The sequence below is a fragment of the Marmota monax genome, unplaced genomic scaffold, assembly GCF_021218885.2.
Source record: "Marmota monax isolate L192 unplaced genomic scaffold, Marmota_monax_Labrador192_F-V1.1 WCK01_AAM20220418_F8-fsc00244, whole genome shotgun sequence".
Lineage (NCBI taxonomy): Eukaryota > Metazoa > Chordata > Mammalia > Rodentia > Sciuridae > Marmota > Marmota monax.
The window spans coordinates 123,786-151,513 of record NW_026692962.1 but is presented as its reverse complement, the minus strand read 5'-3'; the positions used below and the strand labels follow the sequence as shown (position 1 = coordinate 151,513).

Here is a 27,728-nt window from a genome sequence, read left to right as displayed (position 1 = left end):
TTTAAGGAGTCTTGATTAAAATCAGAAATATTTAACTATTAATTCTCATGTTTTGACAAAACCACTGAAGTTATCTAAAATATAGCATCAAGTATTTGCTTTTTTACTGATCTTGGAAAACAAGAAATATAAGATTTTGTATGTACATGTTCATATCTGGGGTGCTAATGCCTAAGCCATTTGCCATCAACCTTATATTGGTTTCATGAATTGATGATTTTTTTCAGTCATTTATTTCTATAGGAACTACAAAATGATGCTTTTCTAAATCTATCATTCTTTCTACGTTGGTATAATTCTTCTATCAACTTTGCCTTATCAAGCAGGGCTATTTGATGACTTTGCAAGTTCATATAGGAAAACATAAATGCTTGATTCATACTTTTAAATTGTTAGCTTTCATAGTTAGGAACTCGTAAACTGTTTACTCCTGTGGCATTCAATGAATTTTTGGTTTTAGGTTTTGCTTTCTGCCTTCTCACTATGAACTCAAGGACTTTTATATATTTACTGTGTTTTGTCAACCTTTCTCACCCCAACACCCCAACTTATCTTTTACCAGTGGGAGTCCTTTTACATTAGCCCCTATGATTTCAGTGTGCTCTCTTTTCTGGTCTTTCTAAGAAGAGGAGCTTCATTATTTCATTAGTTTGTTATAATGTGACATTTTCTTTTTAAAGGTTTTTGCTACAGTTAATTTCTCCAGCAGCTATTTTGGATAATTCACCTGCATTTTTAAATGTGATAGAGACAAATCCTTTTAAGCATCTTACACATCTCTCACTAAAACTCTTACCTGGAAATGATGTGGAAATAAAGAAATTCCTAGCAGGTTGTTTGAAATGTAGTAAGGTAAGTTTTTCTTTTAAACTAGTTTTCAAAGTATTTTGATAAATCACTAAAGAGCTGCATTGATTGCCCTTATTTTTTGTTTTCTGAATAAAGGTTTGTTGCATGTAATGAACTTAGTTTGTTGTTTTTCATTTAGTTGAGGTACAGCAAGTATAGAACTAGACCAGAAATTGAGAAACTTAGGTCCCAGGATTTTTACTAGTGTTCTATAACCTTAGGCAGGCTACTTAAAACACTTGTGTCATGATTCCATCAGCTAGTATATATCTATGAGAATATCTACTCTAATGAGATTTTATATATATGAAAGTGTCTTAAATATTAAAAAGTGTAATAAGATATATGGCACAAGAATAATCATAGTGTTGCCACTTGAGAGTTTTTAGAAATTTTTTTACGTTAAATGTTATACATCAGTGCATTTCCACTGTAAATGGTGCATATAGATCATATGGGGATCTTGTTAAAATGCAGATTCTGATTTAGAAAATCAGAGATTTTGTGTATCTAACAAGCTCTTAGGATGATGCCAGTGCTTATTTTACTATACTTTGAGTAGCAAGGCTACAGATGATTGAATTAAATTATAAACTGCACTATTTTATTTTTATAAATAGGAAGAAATATTATCATTGACACAATCACTAGATGATGTTACTAGACAACTGAACTTGACACAAAAGGTAATTCATATTTCATTTTGTCTTTGTAAGTCAGTCAGATATTGATTCTTAATTGCTTCTTGAATTAAGTCCATGCTTTGTATTTTCTTTCAAAGTATTTTACCATTGAATTTCCCCTGCTTTTTGCTACCTTTCACCTACTAATTTCCTTAATGTCATGCTTTCTCCTTTATTTAATTCCACTAAAACCTTCTATCATCTCCAATATGACATGCTTTCTGTAATTCTTCATGAAATAAGATATTTAGTTTCTATCATATATTAGTTCTCTTCTCTCCTTTTATTCACCTCATTTCTTTGACTTAAAATGGCTTTTCAGTTCCTATGTTCTAAACCTTTCTTCCCTTGTGGTTAGAATTAATTCCTCTGCTGGGCTTCATCTCATTTCAGTTGTAGGTACTGCATTTTTGCCATTGGTCCTTTAAATTGACACATTTTCCCCAAATTACCTGATAAGCTGCATGGCTTCAGGCAGAAAATACTGGGGATCATGTTACTGCATTGTATGTATAAGAAATTAACTCCTCTTTATGAGTTGAGTGTTCCACCTAGGTTGCTTTACTTCTTTTTTTTTTTTTTTAATTTTTATTGTTGGCTGTTCAAAACATTACATAGTTCTTGATATATCATATTTCACACTTTGATTCAAGTGGGTTATGAGCTCCCATTTTTACCCCATATACAGATTGCAGAATCACATCAGTTACACATCCATTGATTTACATATTGCCATACTAGTGTCTGTTGTGTTCTGCTGCCTTACCAGAATGCTTCTGGAGATTAAACCCAAGGGCACTCTACCACTGAACTACATTTCCAGCCCTTTTTATTTTAAGACAGGGTTTGCTAAGTTGCCCAGTCTGGCCTGGAACTTTTAGTCTTTCTCTTTCAAGTTTTCCCAGTAGCTGAGTTTACAGGAATGTGCCACCATTCCAGGCTAAGTGCTAGATATAATTAAAAGTTTAATTAAAGATAATTAAGCTCAATTTTGGGCCATTTGAGCTCTAAAATTCCTTTTATTCTAATCTTGATTCCCTTAAATATAAAACATCAAATATAAAAATATAAAAAAGGTTTGAGTATGTCTTGACAAGTTGAAATTTCACTTTCTTTAATACCCTTTTAAGTATTGCCGTGTGTTATTCAGAAGTGTAAAATATTCGGGAGATTATCTTAATATTTTGTACCAAATTCTAATATAGACATTATCAGAAAAAATACAAGAATTAGAAAAGTTACGGAATGAATGGGAATCACACACAGCATCATTGACAAATAAGCATTCTCAAGAACTGACGAATGAGAAGGAAAAGGCTTTACAGGTAAGAATATTAGAAGTAACTGGAAAAATAAATTTTTATTGCTGTTGATTTTGTTAATTATAAAAGTAATAAATGCTTGCTTTAAATTGTTCAAGCATTATGAAGTATATAAAAATTGAAAGTTTATCTTTCAAACTTAAACTAAAAGATAATTTATAAACATTTTGATGTGACTTTTCTGAACTTTTCTCTGCATGTGTAAATAATATGTGACTTGTAAATATTTGTTTATTTATACTAATGCAAATTATAATTATAGATATATGTGCACACATGGTGAGTTTAATTTTGTTCTGTATTATTGAAGTCTTATTAGATATATAGATTATAGCCTTTTTCACTTTGCCTGAGATAATTCTATCAGTTCAGATATTACTTTTTAGTGGCTGCATAGTATTCATCGAATATAATGTTATCTACTTACTGGAGGATATATAACTGCTTTGATATTTTGGCTATTACGAACAATAGTGCAGTGGACATTCTTTGTTGAGATTGCAATATAGCTATATAAAATATTGAGGGATACTGTAAATTTGCCACTCAAAAAAGTTATACTAAATATAATCCCTAAGATAATTATTTCCTTATTATTATTATTATTATTATTAACCTTATTATTTGAAACCTGATAGGTATCACGGTAGTACTTTGTTTTGATTTACATTTCTTAGATTTAGAGGGAATATAAGCAACCTTTAACATGACTTTTGATGATTTTTATTTTGAGGATTACCTTTTAATATCTTTTGTTCCCTTTTGTTGTGTAATTATCATTTTCTATTGCTGTGTAGTGTGACTTCTTTCTTCTGTTTTATAGCTTTTTTATTTATTTTATTTTATTTTAAAGAGAGAGAGAAGAGAGAGAGAGAATTTTTTTTAATATAGTTTTTCGGCGGACACAACATCTTTGTTTGTATGTGGTGCTGAGGACCGAACCCGGGCCGCACGCATGCCAGGCGCTACTGCTTGAGCCACATCCCCAGCCCCTGTTTTATAGCTTTTTTAATACTAAAATTTTTTATTCACTTTACCAGATGTTTGCACTTGAGGGTACAGATGATTTTTTTTATGTGTAACTTTCACCAAAATTAAGATTTGGAAAATTGTACTACCCGTCTAGGTTCCCCTGTGTGCTTTCCTGACTTATATAATACTCTTGTAGAAGGTCATCACTTATCTGACTTCTGTCATTATTGGTTAGTTTTGCCTGTTCATACTTATTTCTCATGCTTTTAAAAAACAATATATACTGGGTTGGGTTTGTGGCCCAGTGATAGTGCATTCGTTTGGCATGCGTGAGGCATTGGGTTTGATCCTCAGCACCACATAAAAATAAATAAATAAAGGTATTGTGTCCATCTACAACTAAAAAAATATTTAAAAGAAAGCAATATATGAGTTGTCTTAATTATTTGTACAATAATTTCTTTATATTAATAGTAGATTTTCTGTGAGGAAAGTCCTAGCAACAAGTAGAATCACCCTTCTTTTATGTATTATTATTATTTAAAAAAAATTTTTTTAGTTATACATAGACACAATATTTTTATTTTGTTTATTTATTTTTACGTGGTATTAAGGATTGAACCCACTGAGCCACAGCCCCAGTCCTGTATTATTTTCTTGATCCTACTTATTTACTTTTCTTTTTCATAGAATTTTCTATTAATGTTTGTTTTTCAATTCTTATAAATCCATCCCGCAAATATTTTTCTGCATCTGATGTTCTCCTAAAACTACTGTGTGCCCTAAGACTATATAGGATAGTCTTTTAATTTGTTCTAATTAGTTATACATGACAGAATACATTTTGACACATTGTACACAAATGGAGCACAACTTCTCATTCCTCTGGCTGTGCAAGGTGCAGAATCACACTGGTTGTGTAATCATACATGTATATAGGGTAATAATGTCCATTTCATTCCACCATCTTTCCCACCCGCTTTCCTTCCCTCCCTCCCCTCTGTCCAATCCAAAGTTACTCCATTGTTCCCTACTCACCCCCCATAGGATATTCTTTTGACAAATATGCTTCTACCTGTACAAATTATCCCTTTTTCATTGGGTTTTATTGTTTTCCTGAAGCTATCCTGCCAAAGATTAATCTTCCAGAATGGAAATGATTTTTCTTATTTTTTTTTTTCTAAAAAGTTCAAATGATTCAGAAGTAAACATATATATACTTTGTAATCCTATCACTCATTCTTTTTCTTTCTTTAGAAAAGGACTGCAATAAAATCATTATTTGTACTGCACTTGTCCTCTATTGATTGTCTTTAATGTCTTCATAGGCTTATTCTAGTTTTTTCTTCATGATTACTTGTTCAGTATTTTACATGATGGTATTTTCATTTTTATATGGGCTCCTTTCTGGTTTTTATGTCATTTGCCCTTTCTCTCCAAAAATGAGGGACTCCCTAAAGTAGTAACTGTAAGAGTCTCAGAATATTTTATGAAAGAGGAGTTCTCCTACACTACTGATAAGAATTTGAATGGGAACAAGTTTTCTGGAATGTTATTTTTTAATATTTTTATTTTTATTTTGGTACTCGAGATTGAACCCATGGGTGCTTTACCAGTGAGCTCCATCTTCAGCCCTTTTTATTTTTTTGAGACAGGTGTTACTAAGTTGCTTAGGACCTTGCCAAATTGCTGAGGCTACCCTTGAACTTGCTAACCTCCTGCATCTCGGGGATTACATTCGTGAGCCTCCACACCTGGCCAGTCTTGTAACTTTATTAGGTTTTTTTTTTGTTGTTGTTTATATTCTCCAATCAGTAATTTGATTATGAGAAACTAATTTTGATTTTGGATTTCAGATCTATGATTAATACAGTTTTACTTCTAATTGTGAAAAACTGGAAACTAAAATGTCTATATTGGAGCAGGGGTTAGGTGAATTATCAGTAGCCATGGCATGAAATATTTACAAAGGGAGAACATGTAAATTGTACAGGAATAAAAAACATGGTTAAATTGTGTACATATCTTGATTTTGTTTTATAAATTTGAATATGTGTATTGTGCATAAATGTGGGATGTTAATATGAATATATAAATGACAAGAAAGGAATATTCCAAAATATTTAAGAGTGACTCCTTGTATAGGATTATATGTTATCTGTAATACCCATTGTGCCTTTAAGAATGTATATATCTTTCAAAATCAAAAAAATATGCTTTCTTTTTAAAAAGATTTTTGAATTTGATAGTGTTCATTAATAGATAGTGTGGTATGATTGGAACAGGCATCAGAGATTGCATCATTACAACTATGTTCACATTTTATTGTTGATAAAATATAACTACTGACTATGAGATTAGACCAGTGATTAAAACTGGCCATTTTTACAGTTACAGATATTTTTCCATTATAAAACATATATATATATATATATATATATATATATACTGATTGTTAAGAACTGAAACAATACTGTGGTGCTTTAAGCAATAGTTTTTCTTTAGTGCAAATATGTTCATACTAGATGTACATTTTTTTGTTTTCTTTTTTTACTTAATCATATATCATTCTTCCCTTAACTTAATGATCATTACTTCCAAACATGTGAGTTTAAGAGAAGTAGAGATTATGAACAAGATCACAATGGTAGATTTGCTTTTATTGGTATACTTTCTCCTTCTGGAAAACCATAATTGAAAATAGACCTTTTTAAAAACAGGAAACCTAATAACTTTAAAGAAGAAATTGGGGTTATTTTTCTTCAAATCTTTGCATATATTTGTGATTTTTTTTCATTTATTTTTATTCAATAATAGGTACAGGTTCAATATCAACAGCAGCATGAACAACAGAAAAAAGATTTAGAAATCCTCCATCAACGAAATATCCACCAGCTACAGAACAGATTGTCAGAGTTAGAGGCACTTAATAAAGACCTAACTGAAAGGAAATATAAAGGAGACTCCAATATTAGAGAACTTAAAGCAAAACTTTCTGGTGTTGAAGAGGTATGTTGGCTTCTACCCCTGCATCCTAATTTAAAAGAGTGTTTTAATTTGGTCACTTCATTTTAATTTGGTTACTTATATTACTTATGTGGATGGGGTTCTCTGGATGTACCACAAAGATCTTTTATGGTGTTAGGATAATCATTTCAGATAAATGCAAAATGACTGAAATTTGATAAAAAGAGCTAACTCAGACAGAATTGAGGTAGGCTTGGATATCTTTAGTTAGGAACTAGAGGATTAGTTCTTTGGCACATCTTTCTGATTTTTCAGTATATATTTTTTAAAAAAGATTTTTTTAGTTGTTGATGGACAAAATACCTTTATTTTATTTGTGTTTATTTTTATGTGGTGCCAGGGATCGAACCCAGTGCTTCATATATGCTAGGCAAGTACTCTACCACTGAGCCACAGCCCCGGCCCCAATTTTTCAGTATATTTTTAATAGTAGTGTCGTTATCTCATGGGGTATTCAGTGTGACAGGGCTAATTCTTTCCTTCAGCCTACATAATATATCAGACAATTATATGAGGCTTAGTGTTCCGTAATAGTAGTGATAATGGTAAAGGTAATAATAGCTAATGTTTACCAAGTATTTAATATGTGATGGTTACTACTTGAGTGCTTTGTGTACCTTCACTCAATTCTTAAAATTCTTTTGGTGCTGTTATTATCCCTGTTTTATAAGTTACAGAGGGGTTAAGTAACTTACCTAAGGAAGATAGTTTCTTACCTAGCATTATTATACATTATTATCACATGAGTTATCAGAAAGTATATGTAGTTGTTTTTTGGGTTTTTTTTTTTTTTTTTGTTGTTGTTGTTGTTTTTGAGATAGGTTCTCACTATGTTTCCCAGGCTGGTCTTCAGCGTCTTATCTCAAATGATCCTTTGGCCTCAGCTTCCCAAATAGCTAGGGCTTGAGGTATACACTACTATGCTTGGCTTGTAGATATTTTTGATACCTCTTATTTCTTTTTTTTTCTTTCTTTTTAATATGGTGCTGGGGATTGAACCCAGGGCCTTGTGCATGCAAGGCAAGCACTCTACCGACTGAGCTATATCTCTAGCCCCTGGCTTGTAGATATCTTTAGTTTATTGTATTTAACAGCAAAGAGAACCAGACTTAATTTCAGTAGTCAGTTATGCCAAGAAGCTCTAAAGATTTACTGATTTTATGATCAGATCCTCATAAGAGTTCTGCCTTGACAATAGATGTCCAATTATTTTCACCTACACCCTTCGACCTTTTATGCTAGTTAGTAAAACATTTCATACTTCATGCACGGTGCACTGGGAGTCTAATTGCTTCATTATAATGCTATATAATTTTTTCTATCTCAGTCCTGAAACTGGATAGTATATTAATAGTCTTCATTATGTTGTTTTTTAAAATATGATCCAAACAAAGTATTTCTTCCAAGATTTGCAAAATGCTTACAAATTATGAGGCTTGGGAACTTTTTTTTTTAATCTCTGAGTATTCAGTTACCTAATTATTTAAAATTACATTTTTAGATATTAATACCCTTAACTAATAATTACTACTATCTGAGTATCTACTTTGTGCCAGTCAATGTTAGGCAGTTTATATAAGGATTCTTGTGAAGATTAAATGAAATAATTTATGAAGCATTTGTTTATAATTTCTGTTTTATAAATGAGAAAATGGAGACTTAGGGTGGTTAAGTTATTCCCAAGATCACACTATAGGGAATCCCCAGTTTGAGTTCAAATTGATTTGATGTCAAAGTTTGTGCTCCTAAAACCATCATAGTATAATACTATAAAATTATCTTTTAGGACTGGGGGTGTAGCCCAGCGGTAGAGTGCTTGCCTGGCATGTGCAAAGACCTGTGCTCTATCCACAGCATCACACACACACACACACAAAAAGTCTTTAAAATTTTTGTTAGAAACTGTAACTAAGAATACTACATAGTAGATTTTTGTGTACTAGCTACAATCGGGTTGATATTAGCTGATTGAGAAGTGGCCTGTAGATTTTTAAAAAAATCTATTTCTAATGATTATCATTTGCCTATTTTTGTTTTAGAGTGTGAACAAACAGAAAGTCCAGAAACATTATTTATTGAGGTGAAAAGATATTTGTAATATGGGGAGAAGGTAGATCATAAAACTGAGTAGGGGATGTGACTGGATAGTAGAGCGCTTGCCTTACATCCATGAAGCCCTGGATTCAATCCCTGGCACCAGAAAAACTACTGAGCAGTATGAGCTTTTTTCGTTTTTTTGAGGAGGGGGGGAAAAAGCACCATAAGCAACAGAGAAAAATACTAACTCATAGCTGTCACCTGTGGCTACTTTTAAAACGAGTTGGGAAGATATCACAATACTCTTGTTAAATGTTTTTAAAAGTTGTAGTAATTTATTTATAAATTGGGATTTTTTTTTTACTTTGATATTATAGAATTACTCATGTATTTTATTATAATCATATAATTCATACATACCATTGGAGATTTTTATGTCTTTTAAAGAAAATATCTATTAGAATTTTAAAATTATTAAGTACATTTTTGATATTTTCAATGTCTTAATTAAAACATAATTATTACCAGACTAGCCAGTTTCCTTTTTGTCATAATGTGTAATTTCTGTTTTTCTACCCTAAGGAGCTGCAACGAACTAAGCAAGAAGTCCTCTCTTTGCAAAGAGAGAATTCTACATTAGATGCTGAATGCCATGAGAAAGAAAAGCATATTAATCAGCTACAAACAAAAGTGGCAGTTTTAGAACAAGAAATCAAGGATAAAGATCAACTTGTTTTAAGAACAAAAGAAGCATTTGATACAATCCAGGAACAAAAGGTCTTTAAATTTTTTTCTAAAGAAATTGATGAGCACATTTAGAGTGATGCTTTATCAAGAAACATAAATGCCCTAATTATTCATGTCTTTAAAAAAAAATCAGGTGGCTTTAGAAGAAAGTGGTGAGAAGAATCAGGTACAACTGGGAAAACTTGAAACTACGATAAAATCATTATCAGCAGAACTTCTGAAGGTTTGTTTTAAAAAATAATAGAATGTTGATAGTTTATTGGATTGTAGAGATTTACATATGGAGCTCTTTTACAGGCAAATGAAATTATCAAGAAGTTACAGGGGGATTTGAAAACCCTAATGGGCAAATTGAAACTGAAGAATACAGTTACTGTTCAGCAAGAAAAACTCTTGGCTGAGAAGGAGGAAAAATTACAAAAGGAACAAAAGGAACTACAAGATGTTGGACAGTCTCTTCGAGTTAAGGAGCAAGAGGTAATTAATATTTTTTTGTTACTATTTTGTTTACAAAGTATAGTAAACTTCTTCAGATACTATTTTTAAAATTTCTGTTTTGTTATAGTAGAGAATGGGCTTTGGCCTTATTTCATTTATTTTTCTTAAACATAAAAACACATCTACATTCAACAGATGTTAATAACCTATTTCAGTTTGAAAAGTTAGTTATCATAACTCAGATATCTTAATTGCTCATTTATGATCAGAATATATGGGTAGTTGTCATTATGTGTGTGAGTTTATGTATATACACACATACACCTAAATATTTGATCACATAGTTGAGCTAATTCCTTTATTCTCATTTAATAGTACTAGTAGTAATCACTTAGTTTAGTAATAGTTTCTTCAATTTTTATTTTAACCTTTATTTTGTTTGACTTACTATGAGGATTGGCGTTTCAGGTATGCAAATTACAAGAACAATTAGAGGCTACAGTTCAAAAACTTGAGGAAAGCAAACAGCTTTTAAAAAATAATGAAAAGTGTAAGTATATTATATTTTTATGTAAATGAGTTTTGTTTTATTCTTAAGCTAGAAATTTTATTTGAATTTATTAAAATATAGGTAAATTCAGATTTTGCTTTATATGAAAATTTCTACTTTAAATAAAGCTTATGTCTTTGCTGTAGTAAATTATGTTCTCTGGTGCCTATAAAACAATTATTGTTAAAACAAAAACTGTATTATGTGTCAGTGACCCAAAACTAATGGTGTTGAAAATATTGCCTGTAATTTATTGTTTAGATTCCTCACTACTTTTTTTTAAAAAATTGCTGTTAACCTAATAGTGGTAACATGAATTATTTGAATTATAAGATTTTTTTTTCATTAGCATTTTCTCAGTTGGTAGAACCGGATATCATACATAAAATTGTGAACTTTAATAAAACTGTAAGATACCATTTTAGAAGCAAAACCTCTTAATATAGAGGAGCAGAAATATGTGCTTCTTAGAGTAAGAGAATAAAATAAGAATCTAATTGTAAAAGTTTAGATGAACCAGTGTTGTTCAACTGTGATGTCAGTTGTAAAAACTTAAAAAGCTTAAGGTATTTAAACATTTAAAATGATTAGAAAACTAAAAACTGTCAAAAGTTTTTTTTACTTTTTTGTTTTCTAAGTAATCACATGGTTAAATAAAGAACTAAATGAAAATCAGCTAGTAAGAAAGCAAGATGTGTTGGGACCTTCTACCACTCCTCCTGCACATTCCAGCAACAACACAATCAGAAGTGGAATTTCTCCTAACCTGAATGTGGTAAGGTATTAGTGACTTTCCTGAACAGAAGTATTCCCAGTTTGTTAGGAAGTCTCTGTGACTTAAGATACTGGTACTAATACAGTCTGAAGTCCTACTTGAAGAACAGCATAAGCTGCCCTTGGAAGTGGGACATAGGCATACTTGCTCTTAACAAAGAGGCTGTATTTCAAGGGCACACTTCTTTGTAAGATTTCACTGGGTATAGCAATCACTTTTGAACATACCAAAGTAATGCCAGATATGCTAAAAACTTTAAAACATGTATACATGGACACACCCTCAAAACATTTAGATGACTTTAAGAAGAAAAAAATTCAGGGTTTGGGCTCAAGTGTGCAACTACAATGAAAAAAAACTCAACTGAATTCTAGCTGCAAAAGAAAAAAGTGGGGGCAGGGATGAGAAAAGAAGGTTCTGTTATCAGCTCTAGAGGCTAGAATAAACTCTTGAGATATAAGCTTTCTAGTTTCCAGAATTGGGTCATTTGCTTTTTCTGGGCAAGGAATAAGAGGGGAGAATAAGAAAAGCAGCTCTTTATATACAAAAGGTGTCTCAGTATTATCATGTGGCTAGGTCTTGGTGCTACTAGAAACTTGCCTAATACTCATAAGTAATCCTTAGGCTCTCCTGTTGAACACAATTTCACAGAATATCAACATCAGACAAGGTCACTCTATACACATAATGAATCAAGACAAAATGAGAATACTTTGTAAATCATGTCTACATAGATTAAAATGTCTACATTGCTAAACCACAAAGATGGTCAAGCATCGTTGAGTCCTGGCTAACATGGATGACTGTTACTTTTTGAACCAGTTATAGCTTTAGCCATCACGCATTCCCCCTCCTTTATTAGGTGGGATTTATTTAGGTATCCAGTCATACATTTTTCCTTACTTCCTAATAGCATTGAATCCATAGCAAATTTCCACTTTCCTAAACTTTCACTTAAATTGCCCAATGTGCCTGGATCCAATAAATAAATCCTTTTTAGCACACTGTTACTAAAACTCCCTATGGTTCCTAAAGGTCTGCAGTTTCCTTCGTTTCAAGGAGTTAATTTATAAATATAGTTTTTATACCTTTGGGTGTTTTTCTGGTGCTCTCTGACTGGAGGGCATTGGCAGAAAACATAAAACATAAAATTCAAATAAGCATTTGAATTTTATTTATTATTATTATTGTTTGGTACCACTGAGCCACAACCACAGCCCTATTTTGTATTTTATTTAGGGACAGGGTTGTTTAGTGTCTCGCTTTTGCTGAGGCTGGCATTTTCCCAATCCTTGTGACTCAGCCTCCCAAGCTGCTGGGATTACAAGCGTGTACCACTGTACCTGGCACCTATTTGAATTTTTAATCTACTCTGATAAATTGTACTTAGCGTCTAAAACAGAAAAAGGATTGCTGTTAAATTGGGAAATGGCGCATAAGGAAGTACCTGGACCTGAATTACAAACTTGAAAAAAATTCATAGGCTTAACCTGAATGACTGAAGATAAATAACTGTGAGAAGGATGTTTATGTTGTACAGCCACTGGTGTACACAGTTGCTTTTTGATTAGTATTTTTATTGTGTGTTGCATGGAATTGAACCCAGGGCCTCAAGCATGCTAAGTTAATGCTCTCCCACAGAGCTACACAGTTGCTTCTCAAGATTTGTGTTTCAAGTGACCTTTTAAAAAATTAGCTTTTTTCTCGTGTCTGTTGTTTAATGGTGATGCTACCATATAGAAGATTAATGGAAAGTAAGTAATTGCCTCAGTTAACCCTATTTAAGGATATTAATCTTGTTTTTACTCAGTTTGGAAGCAAATTATTATTTTATCCCTGATTGGGGCTATTGATTTATGACTCACTGTCCTTCTTAATACCTTCCATGTCAGGAAACCTGGAGTGATCCAAGATAGTTCAACTCAGTGGTTTATTTTTTGTGGGGGAATGATGGGGGTGGGGATTTAATGATGGGGATACTGGGTATTTAACTCAGGGACGCTTTACCACTGGGCTATATCCCCGGATGGTCCATTAAGTTGCTGAGGGTCTCACTAAGTTGCTGAGGCTGGCCCCAAACGTGCAATCCTCCTTAGTCTTTCCAGTTGCTGAGATTTTTAGGCATGTGCAACTGTGCCTGGCCAGTAGGATTTTTGTTTTAATTTAGTTTGAAGCAGAGTTTTATGGTGTCATAAAAAAATTGGCCTCAGAGATAGCACTCTTTTTTTTTTTTTAATATTTTTTTAGTTGTAGACAGACATACCTTTATTTTATTTATTTGTTTTTATGTGGTGCTAAGGATTGAACCCAGTGCCTCACACATGTAAGGCAAACGCTCTACCAACTGAGCTACAACCCCAGCCCAAGACAGTACTCTTAACTATTAATTAGCAGACAGTAATGCCTCCTGGATAAGAGAAACTATTTGGAATTATTTGTTATCTTTAATCATTTTCTTGTTTTTATTTTTAGGTTGATAGTAGGCTGACTTACCCAAGCTGTGGGATTCCTTATCCTGTCTCCTCTGCATTTGCATTCCAGAATACTTTTCCTCATCTGTTATCTACCAAAAATACCATCCACCCAGTTTCAGGACCAAAGGTAGCCAAATTAACTAATACTTTACTTTTTTTTTTTTTTACAAAAATAACAGGAACTTATTTGCATATAATTCTTTCACCTTTTTAAAAGTTCACTTACTGTTTGGTTATTTGCGAATTAAGTAATGTATTAGATGAATATATTACTAAATAACTAATATGTATTATTACCAGAAATATATATATATATGGGTTTTTTTATTTTTTAATTTTAATTTGTTATATATGACAGCAGAATGCATTTCAATTCATATTACACATATAGAGCACAATTTTTTATACCTCTGGTTGTACACAAAGTAGAGTCACACCATTTGTGTCTTCATACATGTACTTAGGAATGCATTGTATATTTTTTGAACCCACTGTAATTTGGCTCTTTAAATTACATCAATCTGTTAAATTCTGCTGAAACTTACTACCTACTCAATCTTTCTATTTTTATTCATTTTTCTACTTAAATTTATAAGCCTAAGTAGGATTATTGACCTCATACTACTGGTATGTTGGATGTGGTAAGATTTCTGGATTCTATTGCTAGAATTTAAGAGTTCATAGGGCAGGCTTATAGCAAATTCTGTAGTCTAGCAAAATTATCTCAAATAGTATATGATGAGCAATCCTTCCAACCCTTTATTTATTTGCTAAAGCTTTTTTCTGCCAACTTGAGTAGTTCTTTATCTTTGTTTTAGGATGTCATACGACATGATTAACTAATGTCTTAGATTTATATATTGTTTTCATATATATTATTTTATTTTATTTTCATGATAATTTAATCTGACCAGATTAGTCACTTATTTTATTTTCATTTCTAACTTCAGGTCCAAATTAATTTTTTTCCTAAATCATATATGACAGGAATATTTTGTAGAACTTAGGAGTCGAGCCCAGAGAGGTAGTACACACCTATAATCCCAACTACTCTAGAGGCTAATGCAGGGGGATTGCAAGTTGTAGAACAGCCTGGACAACTTGATGAGACTATGTCAAAATAAAATTAAAAAGGGTTGGAGATACAGCTCAGTGCTTGCCTAGCATTTGTAAGGCTCTGGACTCAATTCCCAGTATAAAAAAAATACGTTTAGAATATTCAAACTGATATTATAGATTCTATCAAATTACCTGGGTTGCTCTAAAAAGTTGACTGTTGTTTAGGCTTTTATGTCTTCTTAGCCATAGCTTTATTGGTTATCATTTGGAGCTATTAAGAATTCTCTATGAAATAGGAATTAAACCTGAGTTTTTATGCTTAGACTACTATTATGTATTTAGATAATTGGCTCTTCTTGCATTGCTTTTTAAGGTGAATTAGATATGTAGATATGTGTATTCTAAGGAATACTGCCGTTTCTATAATAAATATCAGTGTATTCAAGTGTGGTTGCATCTTGGGATTATTTTTACTTGAGAATTATGATTGAGTTCACAGTTGACTTTTATTTTATTTTTTAAAATTTTAAACAACTTTCCAGGAAAATATTTTCAAATGAAAATAGACAGTTGCCTAGTTGGATGTCGAGCCACATCCCCAACCTTTTTTTTGTGTGTGTTTTATGTAGATACACAGTCTCACTGAGTTGCTTATGACCTCACTAAGTTGCTGATACTGTCTTTGAACTCATGATCCTCCTGCCTCAGCCTCCTGAGCTGCTGTTTCAGTCTATATATTCATATATTACTCTCCAGTACTGTCTTTGTACATATGTATTTGTGGCCTTGCACAAACAGATTTGTAGGATTGATTCTTAGAAGTAACTGGGTTGAAAGCATATTTGCCTCTATGGTAACAAATAAAATCTTATTGTGATATTAACATTTCCCTGATTATTAAAGTGAGGAAGTTGTTTTTACATGTTTATGGGTTGTTTCCTACTCTATAAAATTCTGGTTCATTTCTTTTGTTCATTTTCCACTTGGGATGTTTAACATTTATAAATTGACTTTGTAGGTAGTCTTTACATATTCTGGAAACTAGTCTGTTCTTGCTTTTATGTATTAACTATTTCCCAATTTTTGGTTTGTCTGTTTATTTTCTTCATATGCTTCATTTTTAAAAAAGCTTTTTTAAAGGTATAGTTTACATACCATGTAGGTTTCTCATGTAAGATGCAGTTCAGTAATGTAAGTCTGTTTATAGAATTATGAAACAATTCAGTACTGTTTTAGAACATTGACATTATCCTAGAGGGTTACTTTGGGTCTGTTTGCAATTAATCCACACTTTCACCCCCAGCTCTGGGCATCTACTAATATGCTTTCTATTTCTAAAAAATTGCCTTTTTTTCCCCATGTGAATAGAATCTTATAATTTGTAGGGTTTTTGTTTTTTTGTATTTGGTTTTTAGTGTCTCTTTCAATTAGTGTAATATGTTTGAGAGTCATCCAGGTTTCAGAGTTTATGAATGTACTTCATTTTGTTTAATTGCCAGGTGGTATTCCTTGATATGGATATACCACAGTTTATCCATTCATCAGTTGATGGATGGATGTTTGTGGTGTTTTCAGTTTTGGGATTATAAATGAAGCTGCCATGAACACTTGTTTATAGTCTTTTATGTTTGTTAGAAATAAAAACCCAGGGGGCTGGGGATGTGGCTCAAGCGGTAGTGCTCTCGCCTGGCATGCATGCATGCGGCCCGGGTTTGATCCTCAGCACCACATACAAACAAAGATGTTGTGTCCGCCGAAAACTAAAAAAATAAACATTAAAAAATTCTCTCTCTCTGTCTCTCTTTAAAAAAAAAAAGAAAGAAAGAAAGAAAGAAAGAAAGAAAGAAAAACCCAGCAATGGCATGGCTTATGGTATGTGAAGTTTTTTTTGTTGTTGTTTGTTTATTTATTTTTATATGGTGCTGAGGATCAAACCCAGTGCCTCACATGAGCAAAGCAAGTGCTCTGTCACTAAGCCACGACGCCAGCCCCTGTATGTTTGATTTTTAAGAAGCTACCAAACTTTTCCAAAGTGATTTTACTCTTACTACCAACAATCTGAGAGTTCAGGATTTTTTTTGTATCCTTCCCATATTTGGTATGCTCAGTTGTTTAATTTTAGTCATTCTAGTAGTTGCATAGAAATATATCATTGTGACTTTAATTTTTATTTGCCTAAAAGTTAATGAAATTGAATATCCTTTCATGTGTTCATTTGATTTGAGTAACTATTTTGGAGAAATTTCTTTAGAATCTCCTGTCCATTTTTAAACAAGCGTGTTTGCCTTTTTATTTAGTTACACCTTCTTTATATATTCTGGACACATGTTCTTTATCAGGTGTATTATTTGTAAGTATTTTCTCTTGGTCTGTGGCTTCCCTTTTCATTTTTCTTCTTGCTTTTCTTTTTCTTGTCTTTCCTGGGGATTGAACCTAGGAGTGCTTTACCACCGAGCTATATCCCCTTTCTTTTCCAATTTTTATTTTGAGACAGGGTCTCTCTAAGTTTCTATGACTGACCTCTGTCATTCATTTCTGCATTTGTATCTATGTCTAATTCCAGGCAGTTGAAAGTAAAAGCAGAAAAAAAGTAAGAGGATTTATTTTAAGCTCATGAAACCACAGTACCTTTTTATTTTGGTACGGGGATTGAACATTGAACCTAGAGGCACTTAACCACTGAGCCACATCCCTAGCCCTTTTTATGTTTTAATTTTGAGACAGGGTCTCACCAAGTTCTGAGATTGGCTTTGAACTTGGTGATCCTCTTGCCTCAGCCTCCCAGGTTGCTGGGATTACAGGTGTATGCTAGCTACCTCAACACCTTTGATCAGATTTCCCCTCCTTCAGAGTTTCAGGTGTCTGCCCAGACTCTGCTACTGTTTCCGTTACCTACGTTGTTTTTGCTTCCGACTGGGGCAAGAGAAAACAGAAAAGAATGAGATTTTCCTCACTGTCCTTGACCCTTAGGAGGTCTCTTTTTCGTGACTCAGAGTGGAAAGAAGAATCTACCTTGATAGTAATAGTGTACTCTTTCTAAAGGTTATTATCTAGATGAAGTAACATTTTGTGTACTTTTACCAGTTTGGGTCTTTATATTTAAGTTGGATTTCTTTTAGATAATCAATAATTGCCTCCTATATTTTTATCCATTCTGATTCTTAGACAATTTAAATTTTACTTTATATAATGATGTCTTGTCATGTTGCTATTTGTTTTCTACATGTCCCATATATTTCTTGTTTCCCTTTCCTACTTTTGCTGCCCTCTTTCCAATTTGCATTTTATTTTTTTTCATTTTCTATCTACTGTTGACCTTGTTTTATTTTCTTTCTGTTTGCTTAGTTTTCAACATACATTTTTAACTTACCATAATCTACCTTTAAATAATATACTATTTGCCATATAAAACAAGAACTTTACAGTAATTGCATTTTCTCTTTTCCAACCTTCTGCTTATGCTGTTGTCCTAAAATTTTACTTCTCCATTTGTTGTGAATCTCAATTTTGTTTTTGCTTTCTCTTTTCTTTAATCTGGGGGTGATTACCACTGACTGACATCCCCCACCCTTTTTATTTTTTATTTTGAGACAGGGTCTTATTGAATATCAAGGCTGGCCTCAAACTTTCACTGCTCCTTCAGCCTCCCGAGTAACTTGAATTACAGGCATGCACCACAGCACCCAGCTCAATTTCTTTCAAAGAAATTAAACCAATGAAGAAAAGTCTTCTTGGTTTACTTGTACATATGTTACCCATATGACCTTTTTTCCCCCTTGTACTAGAGATTGAACCTAGGACCTAATTCATGTTAGGTAAGTACTCTACCACTAAGCTCTGTCCCCTCCACTTATACAGTCTTTGTATAGAGTTTTTATGTAGCTCTGCGTTTTCATTTGCTTTTATTTTCTTTTCTCTTCAATACTCAAAGATCTCTTATGTTATAGATCTTTAACATTCCTTTCGTTATTTAATTAATTTATTCATTTTAATTAGGTATATATAACAGAATGCATTTTGATTCATTGTACACAATTACACTACAACTTTTCATTTCTCTGGTTGTATATCATATAGCGTTACACATTATGTGCAGTCATATATGTACCTAGGGTAATTATGTGCATCTCATTTCACCAACTTTCCTGCCCCCATGCCCCCTTCTCATCCCTCCTTCTCCTTTGCCTCATCAAAGCTCCTCCATTTTTCTCTTGTGTCCCCCCCCCCCCGCCCCCCAACACACACATTATGGATCACCATCTACTTCTAAGAGAAAACATTTGGCATTTGGTTTTTTGGGATTGGCTTACTTTACTTAGTATGATATTCTCCAACTCTATCTTTTACTTGAAAATGCCATAATTTTATTCTCTTTTAATGCTGAGTAATATTCCATTGTATATATACCACAGAATCTTTATCTGTTAACCTATTGAAGGGCATCTAGGTTGGTTCCACAGTTTAGCTATTGTGAATTTTGCTACTATAAACATTGATGTGGCTGTGTCCCTGAAGTATGCTGTTTTTTAAGTCGTTTGAGAGTGGGATAGCTAGGTCAAATGGTAGTTCCATTCCAAGTTTTCTAAGGAATCTCGATAGTGCTTTCCAGGTTGGTTGTATCAATTTGCAGTCCCACCAGCAATGTGTGTGATTCCATGTATGCCCTTTCCCCCTACATCCTGGCAAATATTTATTGTTGTCTGTATTCTTAAGAACTGCCACTTTGGCATGAGATGAAATCTTAGAGTAGTTTTGATTTGCATTTCTTTAATTACTAGAGATGTTGAACATTTTTTCATATATTTGTTGATCGAAAGTATATCTTCTTCTGAGAAGTGTCTGTTCAGCAACTTAGCCCATTTATTGATTGGGTTGTTTGTTTTTTTGGTGTTAAGTGTTCTAAGTTCTTTATATATTCTGAAGATTAGTGCTCTATCTGACCTGCCTGTGGCAAAAATTTGCTCCCAGGATGTAGGCTCTCTCTTCACCTCACAGATTGTTTCTTTTGCTGAGAAGAAGCTTTTTAGTTTGAAACCATCCCACTCATTAATTCTTGATTTTATTTCTTGTATTTTAAGAGTCTTGTTAAGGAAGTCGGGGCCTAATTCGATGTGAGGAAGATTTGGGCCTACTTTTTCCTCTATTAGGCGCAGGGTCTCTGGTCTAATTTCTAGGTCCTTGATCCACTTTGAGTTGAGTTTTGTGCATGGTGAGAGATAGGGATTTATTTTCATTTTACTGCATTTGGATTTCCAGTTCTCCCAGTGTCTTTTGTTGAAGATGCTATCCTTTCTCCAATGTATGTTTTTGGCGCCTTTGTCTAGTATGAGGTAACTGTATTTATGTGGGTTTGTCTCTGTGTCTTCTTTTATGTACCATTGATCTACATGTCTATTTTGGTGCCAATACCATGCTAATTTTGTTACTGTAGCTTTTTAGAATAGTTTAAGATCTGGTATTATGATTCCTCCTGCTTCACTCTTCTTGCTAAGGATTGCTTTGGCTATTTTGGGTCTCTTGGTTTTCCTAATGACTTTCATGATTATTTATTCTATTTCTATAAGGAATGATGATGGGATTTTAATTGGAATCACACTGAATTTGTATAGCTCTTTGGATAGTATAGCCATTTTGGCAATATTAATTTTGCCTATCCAAGAGTATGGGAGATCTTTCCATCTTCTAAAGTATTCTTCAGTTTCTTTCTTTAGTGTTCTGTAGTTTTCATTGTAGAGGTTTTTCACGTCTTGTTAATTCCCAAGTATTTTATGAGGCTATTGCAAGTGGGGTAGATTTTCTAATTTCTCTTTCAAAGGATTCATCACTCAATGTATAGAAATGCAATTGATTATGGGTATTGATTTTATATCCTGTTACTTTGCTGAATTCATTAATTCTAGAAGTTTTCTGGTGGAGTTCTTTGGATCCTCTAAAGATAGACTCATGTCGTCAGCAAATAATGATAATTTGAGGCCTTCTTTTCCTATTTGTATCCCTTTAATTTCTTTCGTCTAATTGCTGTGGCTAGAATTTCAAGGACTTTGTTGAATAGAAGTGGTGAAAGAGGGCATCCCTGTCTTTCAGTTTTTAGAGGGAATGCTTCCAATTTTTCTCCATTTAGAATGATGTTGGCCTTGGGTTTAGCATAGAAAGCTTTTACAATGTTGAGGTATGTTCCTACTATCCCTAGTTTTTCTAGTGTTTTGAACATGAAAGGATGCTATATTTTGTCAAATGCTTTCTCTGCATCAATCGATATAATCCTATCTTAAGTCTATTGATGTTAAGAATTATATTTATTGATTTCTGTATGTTGAACCAACCTTGCATCACTGGAATGAACCCCATTTGGTCATGGTGCACTATTTTTTAAAATATGTTTTTGTTTGTGATTTGCCAGAATTTTATTGAGAATTTTTGCATCAATGTTCAACAGGAATATTGGTCTGAAACTTTCTTTCCCTCATGTATCTCTGCCTTGTTTTGGTATCAGGATGATACTAGCTTCGTAGGATGAATTTGGAAGGGTTCCTATCTTTTCTATTTCATGAAATAATTTGAGGAGTATTGGTATTAATTCTTTGCAGGTTTTATCGAACTCAGCTGTGAATCCATCTAGTCCCAGGCTTTTCTTGGTAGACTTTTGATGGTGTCTTCTATTTCCTTGCTTGAAATCGATCTGTTTAAATTGTGTATGTCCTCTTGATTCAGTCTGGGTTGATCATATGCCTCTAGAAATTTGCTAGTATCTTCGAGGTTTTCTCTTTTACCAGAGTATAGATTTTCAAAACAGTTTCTAATTATCTTCTGTATTTTAGTAGTGTTTGTTGTGATATTTCCTTTTCTTCACAATTTTAGTTTTCATCACAAATTTGAGTTTTCTCTCTCCTTTTTGTCGGGATGACTAAGAGTTTGTCAATTTTATTTATTTTTTTCAAAGAACCAGCTTTTTGTTTTGTCAATTTTTTGAATTGTATCTTTTGTTTCAATTTCATTGATTTCCACCCTGATTTTAATTATTTCCTGTCTTCTACTACTTTTGGGGTTGGTTTGTTCTTTTTATAGAGCTTTGAGATGTAATGTCAGGTTGCTTATTTGTTGATTTTTTTTCTTTTTTTAATGAATGAGCTTAATGCAATGAACTTTCCTCTTAGCACTGCTTTCATAGTGTTCCAGAGATTTTGATAAGTTGTATTGGAGTTATGGTTTACCTCTAAGTATTTTTTAATCTCCTTTTTGATGTCTTTTACAATCCATTGTTCGTTCAATAGCATATTGTTTATGAAAGGAAAGTGACTACAATACTCAGAGCGACCAAGAGATCTTTTTGCAGCAGTGCAACAGAGGAGGAGAGAGAGAGAGAGAGAGAGAGAGAGAGAGAGAGAGAGAGAGAGAGAGAAGAGCATGCGTGCAAGGGAGACAGAGAAATCAAGAGAGAGAGACAGAGCAAGAGAACAAGAGAGCAAGAGAGAGAGGGGCCCAGCAGGAGGGAGTTTTTATAGCTCAAATCTAACGGGGGTCTCTGAGTCTGCAAGCTGCCTTGTTGGCACAAGGGGGGGGTTGAGTGTTCAGCCTTGAGTGGGAGTTGAACGTTCACCTTTGATGCAAACAGGTGATAAAGGACCAGACAGAGGGGGGTTTGTGTGTGTGGGCCATCCTGCAGCTAACATTTGTTCAGCCTGCCCTGCAGATAACATAGTTCAGCCTGTTCTGCACCTAACAGTTTAGTCTTCAGGTACTGGAGTAACCTCTCTCTTTATTTTTATCATTGATTTCTAATTTTATTCCATATGGTCCGTTAGAATGTAGGGTAGTATCTCTATTTTTTTCTATTAGCTAAGGCTTGCTTTGTGGCATAACATATGATATATTTTGGAGAAGGATCCATGTGTGCTGCTGAGAAGAAAGTATATTATTCACTCTTTGATGGATGGAATAATCTATACATGTTGGTTATGTCCAAGTTATTGATTGTATTATTGAGTTTTATAGTTTCTTTGTTTAGTTTTTGTTTGGAAGATCTATCCAGTGATGAGAGAGGTATATTGAAGTCACCCAGTATTATTGTGTTGTGTCTTTTTTGTTCTTGTATTTGAGAAGAGTTTGTTTGGCATACATAGATGCCCCATTGTGTGGGGCATAGATATTTATGATTGTTATGTATTGTTGATGTATGTTCCCTTAAGCAGTATGAAATGTCCTTCTTTATCCGTTTTCACTAGCTTTGGTTTGAAGTCCACTTTATCTGATATGAGGATGGAAACCCCTGCTTGTTTATATGGTCCATGTGAGTGGTATATTTTTTTCCCATCCTTTCACCTTCAGTGTGTGGATGTCTTCCTGTGAAATGATTCTCTTGAAGGCAACATATTGTTGGGTCTTTTTATTTTTTTAATCCAATCTGTCAGTCTGTTTTTTGATTGATGAGTTTAGGCTATTCACATTCAGGGTTATTATTGAAATATGATTTGTATTTCCGGACATTTTGGTTTATTTTTGGTTTTAAACTTGACTTGGTTTCTCCTTTGATTGGCTTTTCCTTTAGTGTAGTTCCTCCCTTTTGCTGATTTTCATTGTTGTTTTTCATTTCCTCCTCCTGGAATATTTTGCTGAGGATGCTCTATAGTGTAGGCTTTGATCTTTAATATTTCTTACAGTGCAGGTCTGCGGGTAATTAATTCTTCCTATTTTTGTCTCAGAATATCTTTTTTTTTGCTTCATTTTCTCAGAATATTGAATACTAGTTCGGAAAAAAGTTTCTTTTTTCTTTTCTGCATTTTAAATAGGTTATTCCATTGTTGCTTGGGTGGAAAACTCCTGGCAAGGTGCCAGGAGTCATCTTTATCACATTTTTCTATAAAGAATATTTTTTTTTGTCTCTAAATGCTTTTAAGATTTTTTAATTGATTTTTAACAATTATGATGTGTCTTGGTGTAGTACATGTATATTATTATTTTTTTGTGTGTGTGTTTGTGTGTGTGTGGTGCTGGGGATTGAACCTATTATTATTATTATTTTTATTTTTAAATTTTTAAAAATATTTTTATGTGGTGCTGAGGATTGAACCCAGTGCCTCACATGTGCGAGGCAAGTGCTCTACCATTGAGCTACAGCACCAGCCCATCACAGCTCAATCTTGACACTCACACCGGTCCCTCCTGGAGTCTCATCAGAGAGTGCCACCTGTGAGTAGCATCAAGGAAGCTTCTTGGTCCCAGCTGATCTCTTGATCATCTCCCTCTGCACATTCTGCCAGAGGTGGTGTGGAGATTGGTACTCTGTGATCACAGGCTTAGAAAGAAAAGAGCCCTTCTCCAGCAGGTGACAGGGGAATGTTGGTGTTGAAGTCAAGAGTGGGCCCAACACCGGTTTCCACAGACAGTGAGGTCTTCTTCACATTTCCCTTTCTAACTTGGCTGCCAGGAAACCAAGAGCTGTTCTTGATCTGTCAACCTTGATTTTTAAAACCATTTGTCCCTTCTTTGTACCTTGTGGGTCTTTATTGCTGCCTACCTACTTCTTGGTGTACTAACTTAAGACGCCTTAAAGTTCAGCAACAGTGGAGCTGCACCCAACTGCACTTGTGTCGTTACCCTGGGCTGCAGGCAGCTGCTCTGCAGGGCTGAGGTGCCAGTGTGCGGATCATAGATCCATGGGGGCGGGGGAGGGAGGCTGTAAAGGGTCTATTTGTGACCCCATCCAATGGTATATGGCCCAGGACTCCTTACATGCTGTTCCCAAGGGCCACCCTGGGTCAGTGGCTACCACATTGGTCAGGATCTGTGGTCATGTTGTGTGATGAGGATCTCCGCTGCAGAGGAGCTGAACCAGGGCCAAACACTGCCTGGGGAACAGCAAGGAGCCCCAAACTGCAAGTAGGTGAGACCCTGGTGCCGAGACCCTTGGGTCTCTTCTAATCCAAGAGTCTAGGGGCTCTGTGGTGACAGGTGACGAGGGGTCTGCAGGCCAGGCTTGCCCAGGCTAGGAATGGCCACAGGCTATGACTTGCCTTGGGAAAAAGACCTGTGCTTCTGCCAGGGCTTCACCCAGCAAGGCCACCGCACATCCTGCTGCTCACAGGTGTGCACGCACACGGTGCTTCGCTCCTGACCCAAGCGCTGGTGACCAGAATCAGTCACCAAGGCTTGGGGAACAGCTCACTTCTGTCCACTTGCATAGCTGAAGTGGCTTGAAGGGTGGGTTTGGAGCACCTGAAGGTAGCTGCCTCCGTGGCTGGGTACACCCAGCCCATATATGTTATTATTCACCTAGAATATTTTGAAGTTTTTCAGTTGGTAGGTTTATAATTTTTATAAGTTTAGGGAATTCTAGTCATTATTCCTTTTTTATTTATTTTTTCCTGTTCTCTCTTGTTTTGGTACTGTGGTTATACATGGTTGATCACATGATATCCCATTGAAATTGCCCCTTAATTTCATTTTTATTTGCTTAATTTTATAGCTTCTAATAATTGTGTCCTAAAGTTTACTAATCTTTTCTTTTGCAAGTGCTATCAAGAAGAATGAAATCAGCCAGGCACAGTGGTGCACACCTGTAATCCCAGAGGCTTGGGAGGCTGAGACAGGAGAATCTCGAGTTCAAGGCCAGCCTCAGCAAAAGTGAGGGCCTAAGCAACTCATTGAGACCCTGTCTCCCATAAAATACAAAATAGGGCTGGGGATGTGGCTCAGTGGTCAAGTGCCCCTGCATTTAATCCCCGGCACCAAAAAAAACAACAACAAATTCAGTTATCTGCAGAAAATTGTTAGAACTGGAGGACATCATGCTAAATTTTAAAAGTGAGGAACAGAAATACAAATACAAATATTCAGGGATGGGGATGTGGCTCAAGCGGTAGCGCGCTCGCCTGGCATGCATGCGGCCCGGGTTCAATCCTCAGCATCACGTACAAAAACAAAGATGTTGTGTCTGCCGAAAACTAAAAAAATAAACATTAAGATTCAAACCATAGCAGGCAGCCTTGTGGAATTTTACCCTGTGCATGAGCCTTATCCTCAGCAGATTCAAGCAAACCCCTGGCAGATTCCCAGAGCTCATTCTAGGTATAGCTCTTTTCAGTAGAATTCTGTCTTGTAACCTCCAGCTGTGTAGCCGACTAAACTCATGATATTGGTCTCCGGAGTTTAGCAGTTATTCTTCTTCTCCATTTGTACCAGGAAAGTTAAAAAGCTGGGTCAATTTTAGGGATCATTCTTTACTCAGAGATCACAGCACTGTTTGTCTATGAGAAAATATTCTTTTCATCTATTTTGTTAAGTTCTTTAGTTTATGGTTGGTGGCTAGAAGCTGTGTGATCTATTACTATTGGGTTCCCTTTTTTAATCCTTTCCCTCTTATTACATATTTATTGTTCTATAGGAAATGTTAGAATCTGTCTTTTTAAAAAAAATCCTGTCTTTTTGTAATGCTGTTAAGTGTGGATTAATGTAGGAAAAACTGATTATCTTTTTCTGAATGCTGATAGCCACAACAACAACAACAACAACAACAACAACAACAAATGCTTGTATTTTTATGGTCTAGATTTATCAGGGAAAAAGTATAATCACTCATCTCTGTATAGAACTTGTTTCAGTTTTTTTTTTATTGGTTGTTCAAAACATTACAAAGCTCTTGACATATCATATTTCATAATTAGATTCAAGTTGGTTATGAACTCCCAATTTTACCCCAAATACAGATTGCAGAATCACATCGGTTACACATCCACATTTTTACATAATGCCCTATTAGTAACTGTTGTATTCTCCTACCTTTCCTATCATCTACTATCCCCCCTCCCCTCCCCTCCCATCTTCTCTATCTACCCCATCTACTGTAATTCATTTCTCTCCTTGTTTATTTTCCCATTCCCCTCTTATATGTAATTTTGTATAACAATGAGGGTCTCCCTCCATTACCATGCAATTTCCCTTTTCTCTCCCTTTCCCTCCCACCTCCTGTATCTGTTTAATGTTAATCTTTTCTTCCTGCTCTTCTTCCCTGCTCTGTTCTTAGTTGCTCTCATTATATCAAAGAAGACATTTGGTATTTGTTTTTTAGGGATTGGCTAGCTTCACTAAGCATAATCTGCTCTAGTGCCATCCATTTCCCTGCAAATTCCATGATTTTGTCATTTTTTAGTGCTGCATAATACTCCATGGTGTATAAATGCCACATTTTTTTTTATCCATTCATCTATTGAAGGGCATCTGGGTTGGTTCCACAGTCTAGCAATTGTGAATTGTGCTGCTATGAACATCGATGTGGCAGTATCCCTGTAGTACGCTCTTTTAAGGTCTTCAGGGAATAGTCCAAGAAGGGCAATAGCTGGGTCAAATGGTGGTTCCATTCCCAGCTTTCCCAGGAATCTCCATACTGCTTTCCAAATTGGCCGCACCACTTTGCAGTCCCACCAGCAATGTACAAGAGTACCCTTTTCCCCACATCCTCGCCAGCACTTGTTGTTTGACTTCATAATGGCTGCCAATCTTACTGGAGTGAGATGGTATCTTAGGGTGGTTTTGATTTGCATTTCTCTGACTGCTAGAGATGGTGAGCATTTTTTCATGTACTTGTTGATTGATTGTATGTCCTCCTCTGAGAAGTGTCTGTTCAGGTCTTTGGCCCATTTGTTGATTGGGTTATTTGTTTTCTTATTGTTTAATTTTTTGAGTTCTTTGTATACTCTGGATATTAGGGCTCTATCTGAAGTGTGAGGATTAAAAATTTGTTCCCAGGATGTAGGCTCCCTATTTACCTCTCTTATTGTTTCTCTTGCTGAGAGAAAACTT

The 27,728-nt window shown here is 34.5% G+C and overlaps 1 protein-coding gene across 2 annotated transcripts in view; it reads left to right on the top strand.

Annotated features, from left to right (window-relative positions):
* Positions 1-27,728, top strand: part of Sass6 (SAS-6 centriolar assembly protein) — a 47,252-nt gene that overhangs the window by 8,610 nt on the left and 10,914 nt on the right. For both annotated transcript variants that reach the window (XM_046452305.2, XM_046452306.2), the window contains exons 5-14: positions 681-852; positions 1,470-1,535; positions 2,738-2,857; positions 6,644-6,835; positions 9,473-9,667; positions 9,771-9,860; positions 9,935-10,114; positions 10,544-10,625; positions 11,264-11,400; positions 13,873-14,001. In XM_046452305.2, the coding sequence (XP_046308261.2) occupies positions 681-852; positions 1,470-1,535; positions 2,738-2,857; positions 6,644-6,835; positions 9,473-9,667; positions 9,771-9,860; positions 9,935-10,114; positions 10,544-10,625; positions 11,264-11,400; positions 13,873-14,001 (1,363 nt within the window). The remainder of the gene's footprint in view (positions 1-680; positions 853-1,469; positions 1,536-2,737; positions 2,858-6,643; positions 6,836-9,472; positions 9,668-9,770; positions 9,861-9,934; positions 10,115-10,543; positions 10,626-11,263; positions 11,401-13,872; positions 14,002-27,728) is intronic.